At 53.7% G+C, this 14,668-nt stretch overlaps 1 protein-coding gene across 1 annotated transcript; it reads left to right on the top strand.

The window, feature by feature from the left end:
* Nucleotides 1-9,049: 9,049 nt before the first annotated feature.
* On the top strand, nucleotides 9,050-14,229 carry CLRN1 (clarin 1; the record flags this gene model as incomplete). The annotated part of the gene is made up of 3 exons (XM_082056112.1): nucleotides 9,050-9,302; nucleotides 12,762-12,941; nucleotides 13,964-14,229. The coding sequence occupies 3 exons, from the start codon at nucleotides 9,050-9,052 to the stop codon at nucleotides 14,227-14,229; spliced, it is 699 nt and encodes a 232-aa protein (XP_081912238.1).
* Nucleotides 14,230-14,668: the final 439 nt, after the last annotated feature.

Genomic DNA, 14,668 nt, shown 5'->3' with positions numbered 1-14,668 from the left:
GATGCCAGAAACATGAGCTACAACATCAGGCAGTTTTATTAGACCAAGACATTTGACAGAGGAAAGTACGATGAACAAAGGTCCTTTCTCGTTCCTCCTGTGTGTCAGCTCGCAGCTTTCGCCTCCAGCCCTTGTGTGTCATTGCCAGTTCAGTCACTTGCAGTGTGGACGTGTCAAAAAGAGCCAGGTGTTTGATGTCAAATATGCACAGAGTGCAAGTAACTGCCCCAAATCTCTTACAGCTTAGCCAGAAACAAACATAGTTTCTGCCAATTTTGCTTTTGTGAAAAGAAATAAAAATCACAGAGATTCTATAGCAAGGCGAGAAGTTTCAAAACACCTGTGCTTGTGAACATGCAGCAGGTGATCAGAGAAACTCTGCAACACCCAATACACAGAAACAGCAACTTGAGCGCCAGACAGCAAACCCATTGTTTCTGACCCGCTCTGGAACATAAACTAGTTCATACTCACATAACGAGGGAGCTCGTGTATCTAAACAACTGGAACCTGTCAGGGCGGCTGAAGACAGAGACTCCTCTCCATCTGGGACCTCAGGTTCCTCACTTCCCTGCACAGAGAACAAAGAAAAACCGCGTCTGCTGTGACGGTTCCCTGGCTCTTCACAAAGCCCAGACCTGCTCTAGAACAATGGGTTTTCCCCAGTACCTCGCTGGGTTATTTCTGAAGTGTTTTGTTTAATCACTGTGGATTGCTTATTGAAAGGGAATGTGTGAGACACGCACTATCATCTGCAATGACACTGTTTCATATAAAAGCTAAAATTTAAGATAAAGAACTTCCAGGACCAACGTGAATACAACAGGTAACTCCTCTTGTTTGTGTAAATGACACTAAATATGATAATAAGCAGGGCAAACATCTCTGCTTTGCGTGGATTTTGGTGTGAGGCAGAAACAACCCAGCGAGCACCCTGGGTTGGTGCTGGGAGCGGACCAAGAGACGCTTTGGAAAGTGAAACGTCTGTCTGCAGAGCGCTGTGTGACGCCTGCTGGGGACCCTGTTTCTAGGATAACAGCCGCCTGAGCGGAGCAGCAGCGGGTGGGAGCTGCCTATGGGCTGCGCGGCTGCGGCAATGCTGCGGGGCAGAGCCGCGCCGCGGGGCAGAGCCGCGCCGTGCCGCGGGGCAGAGCGGCCCTGTGCTGCGCGGCTGCGGCAATGCTGTGGGGCAGAGCCGCGCCGTGCCGCTCAGGGACTCCGGTGCCGGTGACAACCCTTTATTTGGCCAGCAGTACGCCACCTCAAACAGCCCAGATCAGCTAGCGCAGCCCATCGGAGTCAGCCTGCAATTTCTTACTCTGAATAGAAGGTTTTTTCATTTTCAAATTATCTAGAATTTAAACTGCGAATTGATTACAAAGGTCCCCAATGCTCCAAATGCCACTGAGCTTACATGTTGGGTAATGAGTAGAGAGTAAAGTGATGTCTCCTAAGAAATCTCTTACTTTGTAAGCATTCTGCTCACGCTGTTCTAGAAGCAGAACTAACTAGCTTCTGCTTCCATCCCAGCCTGCCAGGGAGCTCGTTCACAGCCCCGGCCTGTGCTTCCCGGAGCCCCCGCGGCCCACGGGCCGCGTCACCGCGGCATCGTGAGAACAACACGTCACCCACGCAGCCAGGGCTGTTCCGAGCAGAGCGCCCGCGGCAGCCAGGCCTGCGGATCAACGCCAAAGCTGGGCTTTGCCCCTTGGTACCGACAGACACACACGTTTGCTTCATTCATGGTGTTTTCAAATGAAATACAACCTGGAAGCCAAAGAGGGACATCTCAAGTTTTCGCACTGCTGGGACTCAAATCAAAATTTCCCTTTATCGTGATGCTGCTTCACAAACATTGAAAAGGGCGATGTGCTCTATGAGCAAGACAAACAGGAAAAGCGCATCAGACGGAGCCTCTAACGCGCCTAACCACACGAGTTACACTTTCCTCACGTTAATTCTTCCAAACCTCCGTCTGTTTCCAGACCATCACTTGCACCCCACTGACACATTAAAAACCAAACAAAACCAACCCCCTCAACCTCTAAAGGTGTAACCAAGGTCAAAAAACTCCCCAAAAGCTCAACTTATTTCTGACTTAACACAGACATCTGTACACATCTTTAGAAAAGCCGTATGTACAGAACAGCAATGAGATATGGTATGGTCATATCATGGAGTGCTCATCTAATCTGCTTCCACTGACCGCCCACATTTTGGGAGTACATTTTTCTCGTGTGTTACTGAGCACCCTCAGCTCCTGCCCACACTGCCATCTCCGAACACGTATGCATAAGACCAACCTGTAAACGAAGCAGATGTGACCTTTCTCCTCTTCCCGAGGTCAGTGGGAGCTACACTTCCACAAGAAAGGGCTCGAGTCAAGCACAGCCCCTGAGAAAGAGAATCATTTCTTCCTTTCTTCAGAGTCAACAAGGACGTTCCTGCTTCAAATTCATCCTGACCGTCCTCCTCAAAACCACCAAACCCAAGAGCACACAAGGAGGGCTGGTGGACATGCGCACACGTCGCACGGGGAAGCTTTCTGTCAACACGCTGCACCGGGCAAGAGATACTGAATGACACAGGGTGGAGGGAAGAGGGGAAAAATCTTTTAAGTGCCTCAAACCAGTGAATTTGGTTCTCGGGAACGTGCAGCAACTACCAAAGGTTGATGTGAGTGCAGGTAAGTGTGACCCCCCTGCCGCAGGCTTTGGCTGGGCAGGCTGGCATCCCCAGAGCCGCTCCCACACACGGGCCCTGCAGCAGCTCGGGAACCCAAAGTGTCCAAACGTTACACGCTTGGTTTTGCTTTGGACTGAAAATAACAAACGTGTCTGAAAGCTGCATCAAGTCCCTGCAGTACAAACTGCCCCGACGGCTGCAGTAATTTCACCCCAACAGCAGACCACGGGCAGCGGGGATTGTGCTGCCAGCGCACAGACCATTCCAGAGCCGCAAACTGGAAAAGGCGGCAGTCCAGCGCCGGGTTTGCTCCACGGCAGCGGCCCGTGCTGAGCGGTTTGAATGCGTTTTATTCTCGCCATCTTGCCTCTCGTGCCCCTCGCGCATCCCAGCGCAGCCAGATTCGGGCCCTCAGGCGGTACCGCACTGTTCAAACCGTGGCTGACTGAGCAGGAAGCACCAGCAGAGCTCCTTTCCCACAGACACAGCGGGGCTGTCCTTGTTTGTTTGCTTGTGTCATTTCCAGCACAATGATCTCAGAAAGACAAATACTAACTCTCTGCATTAGTAACAAGCCCTGTTCGTGAGAACCAAGTTCAAAACCAGGACTTTTTCACTCCAAAATGAAAAACATCTCTTGGCATCATAAGAATTCAGCTGGACTTCAAAGACAGCACGAGAAGCAAGACCTAAACACGAGTTCAGAGACCTAAGCTTTAAAAGCAATTTGAGTGCACAAATATCCATGAGGTTTCAGGGTTCTGCTGGTGATCTCAGGAAGCAGCATCACCCCCAGAAATCAAGTGTGCTCCTTCTCCTCCACGTCCTGTTGCGCTGGCCGGGAGATGCTGCGGGAAGGTCCGGTCACCGGGTGTCCCCCCACTGCTTGGCTGCATTTCAACACAGGAGACTCACGAGTGAAAGTCTAACCAACCATTCTAAACCAAACCAAAAGTCCTTTCTCAGTTCCCTTCCTTAGCTGTACCTGTGAAAGGCTGTGGCAGATAATCAAACACAGGCAGACAAAAAGTGAAGTGAGAGTCAAGTGGCTTTTGGCCACAGGAAGGTGACAGGTGACCTCACAGAGGAGAAGCTGCTATCGCACCCTCTGGCTCGCTCTCCTGAGGACTCCACTGCTGCACACGCCGACTCCAGCCGCAGAGCCACCTTCCCGAGGGCTGGGAGGAACTGCAGGTGTGCCACGGCTGGACGAGCGCAACGCAGCTTGACTCTCATTTCAAACTGCGGTACCAGCACAAACTGTTGACTGGGCTTATTTCTTTGAAGATGCTCCACAATAACCACCACACTGACGACCATTCTGGAGCTGTGCGCTACAGATGTTCTGAGTCAAAGAAACGTCACATGGAAAATACCTGTGGCTGAATAAGGTCAGTAGTTTTCTATGCAATACCATCTCAAATGAGTGCACTGCTTTATGCCACAGCATTTCAAATCCTCATACCCAGCTGAATCTACTGAGAAACTACACAAATCAGTGAAGCAGCATTAGAAATCAAAGGTCCTTTGTATCACCCACCGTGTGTGTGGTCATACTCACAAGGCAGCATCATCCTCACCATATTAATTGTGGTACTAATAACACATTTGCGCTGGCTGTGAGACCTTCACACCAGGAGGATTCAGCAATGGTTCTCTGGGACAAAACCTGAGCCCCCGCGAGGCGTGGGAGGCGCTGCGTGTGGGGCCCACAGCGAGCCAGCGTCCTGCAGAGGGCACTGGCTTTACAGTGCTGGCAGGAGGCGGGTACCCTGTGATGGACATTTGTGTACAAAACACTGTTTTCTGCTTGTAAATGCAAAGTCACTAAAACACCGATGGACGGTTATCATGCAGTGTTTTGGTGCAACAGAGCATCTTGAATTATGACCATCAATCGCTGAGAACACAGTCATGAAGAAAACCCATGTGCATTCAAAGAACAAGCCATTTTACATTAAAGTTTTTAGAACATTAAGCAGCTATGACAGATTCACTAATATTTTCCACTTTAAAATTGTGCTTCAACAGGGTAATGTTAAAGCTGGCTATTCCATCTTCCCCAAACGCCTTCCAAGGAAACTCCAAGAGTTTGACATTATCCGTAGGTGACATATCAACTACACTGCACAAAAAAAACCCCAAAATTGTAAAATGTTAGGGACTCCTGATGAGGATTTGCAGTGCCAGGCTGCAGAACAGCCGTTCCACCCGGAGCACCTGCCCAGCAGAACGCTTCGTGACCATCTAAACGCATGGAACCTGGTTCATCTTAGAGACGTGCATGTTTGAGACTGCTGGATTACTCGATGGGAAGCTCCCCCAGTGCAGCTCCGGATTGCAAAGCAGCAGTTTAGCAAAGCCCTTGTCTGGGGAAATGCTGCTCTGAGCCCCTGTGTGTATCCTGGCCGTGCTGCGGGCCCGCCTGGGGGCACGAGAAATGGGGAGAAACAGGAGCAGAGAAACAGATGCATCCTGAGGAGCACAGAAAGAGCAGAACTAGCAGCCGTGCAGCTGCTGGAGCAGCTGTGAAGCTACCGGAGCACACAAGGCAGCCCAGCGGCCCCCACGGGGACAAACGCCGACGTTCCCACAGCAGATCCGTCCCCGGGAGGGAAAACCCGCAGAACGCTGGGAGTCAGATGGACTCCAACTTCCCGACTCACGCCCTCGGCAGCAGGAGGGATGCGGATACCGTTCTGCATCGTGTCCTCGGACCACGGGCTCCGCAGCGGGACGCCGGCACACGGCACAGCGCTCTGCCACCGCGGGCGGCCCCACCGAAACAGCTGCCCAGCCACGGCGAGAGGTGAAACGTCCCGCTGGACACGGTGCTGGGGAACCTGCTGGAGCTGACCCCGCCTGAGGGGGTGACGTGGTCTGCGAGGTCCCTGCCACCTCCGCCGTGCTGGGACTCTGCGATCCCGCCAGCGCAGGGGGGACTCCAGCCTGCGAGTGACAAATTCACCAGGACAGAGACAGCCAGGAACAGCAGAACAGGAGAGGACATACACACCTCTCAGGTGCTTCGTCTGGTATCTGGTGCACACAGCTTTGTGCACAAGTCACAACCCCCGCACGCATGGCTGGAGACACCGCTAACATTGCTGGGGACATCCCAGTCACAAAACCCATCCAGAGGCTCCTGCCACCCACCTCTGGAGCACCCGTGGCCCAGAAGCGAGAGCAGGAGGCCTTCCCAGGAGAGCCTACGACCAGCCCTGTGGCTTTGCTGGACGTGCCAGCCGTGTCACAGCACCTGCCTGAGCCCGGCATCGACCCACAGCGAGTCCCGTGGGCTCGGCTGCGGAACCGAGCAGGACACTCGCAGCCTGGCACAAGAGTACGAGCTACAGCCCCGCTCACCTCGCCCCTGCAATTTCAGATACATCTCCCGACCCCAAAAACCTTCCATTCCCCCACACACGGGTCCCTGCGGTCATGGCAGAACACAGGTGGGCAGCTCAGCAGGCCCACGCTCGCCCCACCTCTCACCTTCTGGGCAGCCAGTGCTCCGCACAGCCTGGTGTACCGCACAGGCAGGGGTACCCCCGCACAGCCTGGTGTACCGCACAGCCAGGGGTACCCCCCCACAGCCTGGTGTACCTGCACAGGCAGGGGTACCCCCCCACAGCCTGGTGTACCTGCACAGCCAGGGGTACCCCCGCACAGCCTGGTGTACCGCACAGGCAGGGGTACCCCCCCCCAGCCTGGTGTACCGCACAGGCAGGGGTACCCCCCCCCAGCCTGGTGTACCGCACAGCCAGGGGTACCCCCGCACAGCCTGGTGTACCGCACAGGCAGGGGTACCCCCGCACAGCCTGGTGTACCCCCGACAGCCGGCGGCCCCACAGGGCCAGCCCGGGTGCCGAGCGGACCCGCCCCCGCCTCGCCGCAGAAAACGCCACTTAGCGGGCGGCTCCGCGACCGCCCGGCGCCGCTCTAAAGTTTCGGGGGAGGTGCCGGGCCGGACACGAGGGCGGCGGCCGCCGGGGGCGGGGGGCGGGCGGCCGGGCCCCGGTGCCGCTGCCGGTCTCACCTCCCGGCGCGGGTCCTGCGGGCAGACGCTGGAGCGGTCTGTGCTCACGGCTGAGGAGCCCGAAGGCGGCCACGGTCGCTCATGTTCGCCGGCGCGGCGGGCGCTGGACGGGCTCCGAGCGGCGGGGAGCAGCCCCCGGCCCAGCCTCAGCCCCGCTCTGCCGGGGGCGGGCTGCTGCCGCGGGGGCGGGGCGGCCCGGCACACCCGCTCTGCCCGCGGCAGGTGCCGCCCGAGCCCCCCCGCCGCGGGCACGGCCCCCGCGCTCCCCCCGCACCGCACCGCACCGCAGCGGGGGCAGCAGCCGGGCAGCCCCGGGGGCGGTGACGAGGAGCGGGGGCAGCAGCCGGGCAGCCCCTTCCTACCTGTTACTTGTGCCAGATCCTCTCCTTGTGCTACATCCCTGTGCCACCCCGGGCACGGCCGAGCTGCGGCAGAGCCGGTGCCAGCGGCTCCTGTGCCACCGCAGGCATGGCTGAGCCGTGGCAGAGCCGGTGCCAGCAGCTCCTGTGCCACCGCAGGCATGGCTGAGCCACAGCAGAGCCGGTGCCAGCGGCTCCTGTGCCACCGCAGGCATGGCTGAGCCGCGGCAGAGCCGGTGCCAGCGGCTCCTGTGCCACCGCAGGCATGGCTGAGCCGCGGCAGAGCCGGTGCCAGCGGCTCCTGTGCCACCGCAGGCATGGCTGAGCCGCGGCAGAGCCGGTGCCAGCGGCTCCTGTGCCACCGCAGGCACGGCTGAGCCGCGGCAGAGCGGTGCCAGCGGCTCCTGTGCCACCGCCCCCTGCCCAGGGATCCCAGAACACCTTAGCTCCTTCAGAAAGCTACAGAAGTTTCCATGGCATAAAATAGTGCCCCAAATGAAAGACTGTCAGAAAGCTGACTCTTGAAAAAGTAGCCACCAAAACAGGTAAGTGCAATTTCTTTTCCTGCATCAAATTCTTCCTAAGACATGGTCACTTTTATATGCATATGTTCAAGTCTGTTCCTTTCACTGCTATTGTGCTGGAGATAATCATACTAAAATGTTACAGTCCCTCTTCAGGGAACAATAGATGCACTCAAGTAAAGTGTTCAGAACCATCTTCAAATATAAGCATTTCCCAAAGCTGCGTGTACTCGGCACGGTGCACAGTGCGCGCCCAGCGGTAACGGATCCGGTGATCAGCAGTGTGCCATCTTTTGGTTACGTATGATCACAGCACAAGCCACAGCTTTGTTTAAACCTTAGCTTAGAAAAATCTTGTCTGTACACAGCCTTGCTTCATTTCAATTCTAAGTTTGTCTTAAAACCTACATAGTTAAACCAGACTTAGTCTTTAAGCTTGACTGATATACTCTTAAGCCACCTGAAGAGTATTTCTGCAATGGATTTGCACCTAGTTAACAAACCACTTTCTAAATTGATCTGGTCAGGAAAAAACCCCAGACTCCATGTTCACTGAAGACAGGGTGTTTTGTAAAGAAGAGAAAATATATTTGTGTCCACTTGAAACCTGAACGGTTTGTCTGAGCACCCTACACACTGCAGCCAACACACGCAATGTATAACACACACGCAATGTATAACACACACGCAATGTATAACACACACGCAATGTATAACACACACGCAATGTATAACACACACGCAATGTATAACACACACGCAATGTATAACACACACGCAATGTATAACACACACGCAATGTATAACACACACGCAATGTATAACACACACGCTGCCCTTGCCAGGAAAAAGCAAGTGCTCAAATGCAACCAGGCACTGCAGAGAGGGCTCCTGCCTCAGCGGGGGCACTGTGTGGTACCCGGACCATCGCACCAGGAACAACACCACCACAAAACACACCGCAAACCCCACACGACAACACACGCACACTACGACACACAAGCAGAGCAGCCCAGCCTTGCCAGCTCTAGAGGAAAACCCAGGTAAAAACAAAACCCTCTGAAAACATCCTTTTTGGGGAGCAGATAATCGGCCGTGCAGCCAGGCCTGTCTCTGACCCCCCCTCAGCCAGGGCAGCCGAGCAGAGCGCTCATCGCGTTACAGAGGTTCCGTCTGTCATCCTAAACCTCGCTATCGAGTGACAGAGCAGCACTGGATGCTGCAAAGGGCTCTGTCTCCAGCTGGTTTGAACACAGCCGTGTGCGAGCCAGCGCGGCGCAGGAGGAGCTGCGAACAAAAGCCTGTGGGCGCATCTCCCAGGAGGCTGTTCCTGGCGGGGGTGGCCAGTGGGGCCCCAGGGGGATCCCTGAGCGGGGGCTCTGCGCCATGGAGCCGGTGCGGCTGCCCCGCTGAGCGCTGCCCTGGGCGCTCTGCTCACCACCATGCCAGCCCAGCAGAAGAAAATCATCTTCTGCGTCGCGGGGGTGCTGAGCTTCGCCTGCGCGCTGGGGACGGCGGCGGCCGTGGGGACGCAGCTCTGGGTGACGGGGACCATCCTGTGCCAGACGGGAGCTCTGCTGGTCAACGCCACCGGCCAGGAGCTGGACAAGTTCATCGGCAAGATCCAGTACGGGCTGCTCTCGGGCGAGCGCGTGAGGCAGTGCGGGCTCGGGGGGAGACCTCTCCAGTTCTCATGTGAGTAGCAGCAGCGTTCGCATTGTTTAACAGCACCCAGACAATGGCCGGGGAGCCCGGGGACGGCTGCCAGGTCCCCTCGCTCCGACACAGCCCAGCGAGCACGGAACCTGCTGAAGCAAACGCTGCCCTTGCAGTGTTCTGATCTTCGGGTTCAAATAACTTATTTTCTAATCCAAGTAAAGCCACATTAACGTTTTCAACAATCTATATTTCAGTTACAGATGTCTACATTTCAAACTGTCTGTACTATTACTTTAAAAAACGAATACTTTTGTTTTTCAACTAATCTGCATCATGTTCCTCTGTGTGCACGTGTGAGCGGCATGTCCTCTGTGCGCCACCAAAGGATGAACTGCACTGGCAGAGAGCTCCTGGAAGAGCTGGGGCACAGAGGCTTTTAGCTGCTGGTGAGCAACAAAGCAGCCAAAAGCGAGCCATGTGCTGCGGTAACGGGAAGGACGGCTGGTGCCGCCCCATCTGCAGGGTTTCTATCTGACACAGAGGATTTTGTCAAAGGCTGTTAGCAATGGTTTTGCTTTACATGTAATATTCATAACCTATTTATATATTCAGGGATAAGAAGATCAATAAGATGATCAAGGGAACACACAGTTTGTATATAGCAGCACGTTAAACAGCCAATAACAAACAGCCAATTATTGTATGTATAAGATGCCAACTGAAGCTGTTACAAAACCCAGTTCAGAATCATTCTGCTAAAACGGGACTGGGAAAGTGCTTGCATGAGTCCTTGAAGGCAAGGTAAGGGTACCAGGCCAGGTATCAGAAATTATTTGCTATATAATATTTTTCCAAAGTAGTAGACCAAATTAATGTAATATACCATCTAACTGAATTCCATCACTGGTCTATCTGTACAGCTGAAGTTCTCCCCTGGACTGCTCTGTTTGCCATCACAGTGTGAAGATATCCCACCGGCCGGTTACAGGCGGGGGTGCTTTCCAGAGGGATCCACTAGATCCCACGGAATTATTTATCTGCTGGAGCCGACGCTTCATGAACCACAGCTCCCATTTCTGCAGTTCACATATTCCTCACTTTGATACTCCTAAGCCATTTCATGCGCGTACCTTGTGCTGGGGCCCCCACCTGTACACGGCACCTGGTTATGGCTGAAATACTTTAAATTATACTGCTAGTGTGACTGTAGCAGTGGTTTGGAAAGAACATTGCAGTTCTGAGAGATCATACAAGCGCGCAGCTTGTTTGTGACAATTTAACAACATCAATCATCACCTCTTTTTTCAATATCTTGCAGTGCTACATACAGGTGTGCTCTGGGTGGTGCGAGTACTGCAGAGCATTTCCAGCCCCAGGTACTCCAGGGTCAGAGGGGTTTGCTCTCCCTGTGGCCATACGCTTTCTATCCGCGCTCTCAGGAACCGCCTGCAACCCAGCTTTCCTACCCAAAAGCGGTTGGGCGCTTAGCAAAATCTGATTCTGCTAGAACCATTCACTTCAGAGCCCAAGTAACACCAGCAGCGGTTCCCATCGCCCGGGGCTGCGGCAGCCCCCTCCCACCCCGTCCAGGCTCTCGGAGCCCCCTGGGAGGACAACATACACATCCATAGGTTAATGCACCGAGCTGCACTCCAGCACGTCTGGAAAAGGCACTGAAAACAGGCTAGATGATTTAGTTCTGTGTTTGTTTCCATTAAATGCTCCCCTCTGACCCCCATCTCTCTTCTAATTGTAAATGAAGCTGCTCCGGCAGCGGGGCCGGGAAAGCCTTCTGCTCCATTTGCTCCTGCTGCTTCCCATCGGCTGCCGGGTCAGCCGCTCATTTTCTAAAGGTCGTTGGCATGCATACACAGCACAGTTTCATTCATTACAGTGAAGGAATGTTTTCCTTTCAACACAACATAGCTGCTGGAATTAATTGTTCCTAACATGTCACATATAAAATTATAACAACATAAACCACTATCAATGCAGGTGCCAAGGGAAAGACTCTATACAATGCAGTAACATGTCTTTCTTAAAATAAACGGTGTAGCACTGTATTATTGACTACCCAGCTCCATAGCTCTCACAGGTGGGGTAGCGGTGCAGAACCGGTGCCGTTCCCTGCAGAATTCCCGGGGGGGAGGGACCCCTCAGCTTTTTCCTTGGCTGCCCTGAATGGTGTGACAGTAAAATTGTACCTTATACCCCGCTGACAGTACGACTGCTTCTGATGCTTGGAAATCCATGAAATATGTCATATGGAGTCAAATAAACACAAGGCCTAGTTTCTACAACATGCTTTGTCTTTTAGTATGATGACATGAGGAATGTCAGCATCAGTGGCACAATGGGACAAGGGCAGCCGCACAAGTCACCTTTCCCACGGGTGAACTCTTCCGTTCAGGAAACGGGTGAATTCGGCAAACCGGCAGTTTTGCTGCACCAGCGCCTGCACACACCAAGCCCTGGAGCAGCTGTGTTCCCGGCCCAGGGCTCCGCGTGTCCCCTTGTCCCCCGTGCGGGTCCCTGGGCCGCTGTCCTTGCGGGCACCGTGTGCCCATCTCTGCTCCCAGCGGCCACCAGCAGCGCCAGGGAGATTTCTTTAACACAGCATCAAGAATAGCTTGCAAACACTTGCTTCATTAATTTCCCTTCCATTTAGTCAGGGAGATAAATGGACTCGATGACGCGTTACCTGCTCCTCGGTGTTTACTACATGGAAAGCTGCGGACCTGTTTGCGGGCAGATGTTTTACAAGGTAGAGTCACTTGTGTGAGGCTTTTTTACTCTCCACACACTACAGCTGCAAGGAGGCAGCACCAAGGCATTATTATCCCCACTTTAGTTGCGCCCCTGTGGATCAGGAGCAGTTGAGCGCGTTTGATGGCTCCTTCTAAAATACCCGTTGTTGCCAAACAAACACAATGATTAAAAATTGTTCTCTCCTACCAGGTCTGAGTGACTATCCCCTCATGCCCTGGCTAAGCAGGGTCACAGTTTGAAATAATGGCTAAAAAGTTGCATAAAGATACTTAAAGTATTCCTAAATTTTTGCACATGTAGCCAGACTGGTGTTCCACGGTGGAGCTCAGCAGAGCCGCGGGCAGAGCCATGGGCAGCGGGCAGAGCCGCGGCCAGCGCCATGCCTGGCAGCAGCACATCGGGCTGTGTGTCCCACGGCCACAGCCCCAACTGGGACAGCTCATGTGGCAGCAAATGCAGCTGATGTGAAAGTTACCAGCTTAATATTACACAGCGCACAGTGAAAGGACAAAGAGCAGTTTGGCAGAGGGTGGGCACGTTACCCTCCACCTCACATCCACGTGGTCCAGTGTCTGAGGAACAAATGACCCCAAAACCCAGCGCTGCCCTGCACAGTGCCCATGAGTGGGGAGTTTGTTCTGCCCACAGCACAAATCACAGATGGCCTGACTTCTAAAACAACTTTGCCTAATGTGTATAATAATGTTTGGTTGGTTTTGTTTTCAGTTTTTCCAGATTTGCTCAAAATCATCCCTGCGAGTATCCATGTCAGTGTCATTCTCTTCTGCACGGTCCTGATCGTCTTTGCTCTGGTGGGAGCAGGTTTCTTCATGTTCAACGCCTTTGGCAGCCCTTACGAGACCCTGCACGGCCCCCTCGGGTTGTACCTCTGGAGCTTCATCTCCTGTGAGTTCCTGTCCCGGTTTTGCGCGGTGACGGTGCTGCGGCACCGGGACAGCACCCGGCGTGTCTGCTGCGTGCCGTGACCGAGTTATCGGTGTAGGAGGCTGTGCTAAAGGCTGCGGCTGCATTGACTTTATTTTGCTAGTTGGGAGTCAGGCAGGAAGGCAGATAATTTTGCTGTATCAAAACATGTTATTTCCAAATTGCAGTTAAGAGATAAAAAGCCAAAAACCTGTGTGAGCGCAGGCGGTGGGATGACGGGTACAGGTGAGCGCAGGCAGTGGGATGGGTTGGGGCGCAGCAATGGCACCTCCAGCCCTTCTGCCAGAAACAGGTCCCAGGACCCAGAGCTGGGGCCACAGCACACAGTGAGAACGGGAATGGCACCAGAGAGGGGAAATAGCTAGAAGCCAGTGCTGCGGCTGCTGGCATTCACCAGGATGGGAGGTTTCCAGCCGCGTAAGCGGGAGCCCCGCGCACACCAGCGCGGCTTCTCAAGGGACGAACTGAGAAGCAGAGAGGGACAGACTGACAACGTGCTGTAAGGTGGTCTCTGAAAAGCCACCGCCAACAGGGACAAGGGGCCACCCCTGCCCCTCTGCCACGTACAGAGCAGGCAGACCCGTTCTCTGCCACTGGCTCGGCTGACGCAAAGGTTTACTATTACTTTAGAAGGCATTATGAATTACTATCCTAATTTAATAAAGGACTTAAGCGCATGTTTCTCTTTAAACATGCGGACAGTTCAGTTATGTTTAATGGGACAATGAGCAGCTTAAAGCTGAAAAAGAACACAGATACTTTGCTGGATCAGGGCACTAAAGCAGCCGTACTAAACATTACGGGTCCTAAGCCAAATTCAATTTAAAAAGCTTCAGTAGCTGTTGGCTTGGATTCTAAAAATAACCCCTGCTAAAGCTAAGTTCCAGCAGCCATAACAGCACCATGACACGGGGTTCGGTTGTGTGCAGCGGCCTCGCGGCAGGGACTGCGGGGACAATGACTTCTCCCCTCCTCCCTCCCAGGCTGCTGCGGCTGCCTCATCATGATCCTCTTCTCCTCGGAGGTGAAGATCCATCGCCTTTCCGAGAAAATCGCCAACTTCAAAGAGGGAAGTTTTGCGTTCAAGACTCACAGCGAGCAGTTTGCAAACTCCTTCTGGGTCGTCCTGGTGTGCTCGCTGGTGCAGTTCCTGAACGCCGTGCTGATACGGTTTGCGGGGTTTGAATTTCCCTTCTCAAAAGCAAAAGACTCGGGGACAACCACTGGGGCGGTCGACCTGATGTATTAGGGTTACATCATTTCAGAACGTTTCAAGCAGAGAGGCTCATCACTACTACATTCAAGAAACACCAGATGTACCAATTTGTAAACTATTAGCTCTAAATAGTTTTTAAAAAAAACAAAGGTTTCAAATAAATGTCAATATGGCATATGCAGTAATTAAAAGACAACATGCTGTTTGGTAAGGTCAAAATACCCTCTCCTCCTTGGGGCAAGGCCTTATGAAGACATTTGCCTTTTATTTCTAGCAGGTTATTTGGCAAGTAGCTTGTATGAAGAAAACTGGTAATACTGACAGCATTGAACTGGATCCGGAAAGTAAGATGACTGGGTTGCAATGGCGGCACACACAGTCCCCAGCAGCTCTGCCCCGCAGCCCTTGTGGGGGCGAGGATGAAATGGTCACTGTGCCAGGGCAGCGGAGAACACGGTACCCAGCGAATCTA

This window comes from Streptopelia decaocto, assembly GCF_964273445.1.
Source record: "Streptopelia decaocto genome assembly, chromosome: 6".
Lineage (NCBI taxonomy): Eukaryota > Metazoa > Chordata > Aves > Columbiformes > Columbidae > Streptopelia > Streptopelia decaocto.
Note: the sequence above shows the minus strand (reverse complement) of the source record. Positions and strands in the feature narration are given on the sequence as shown.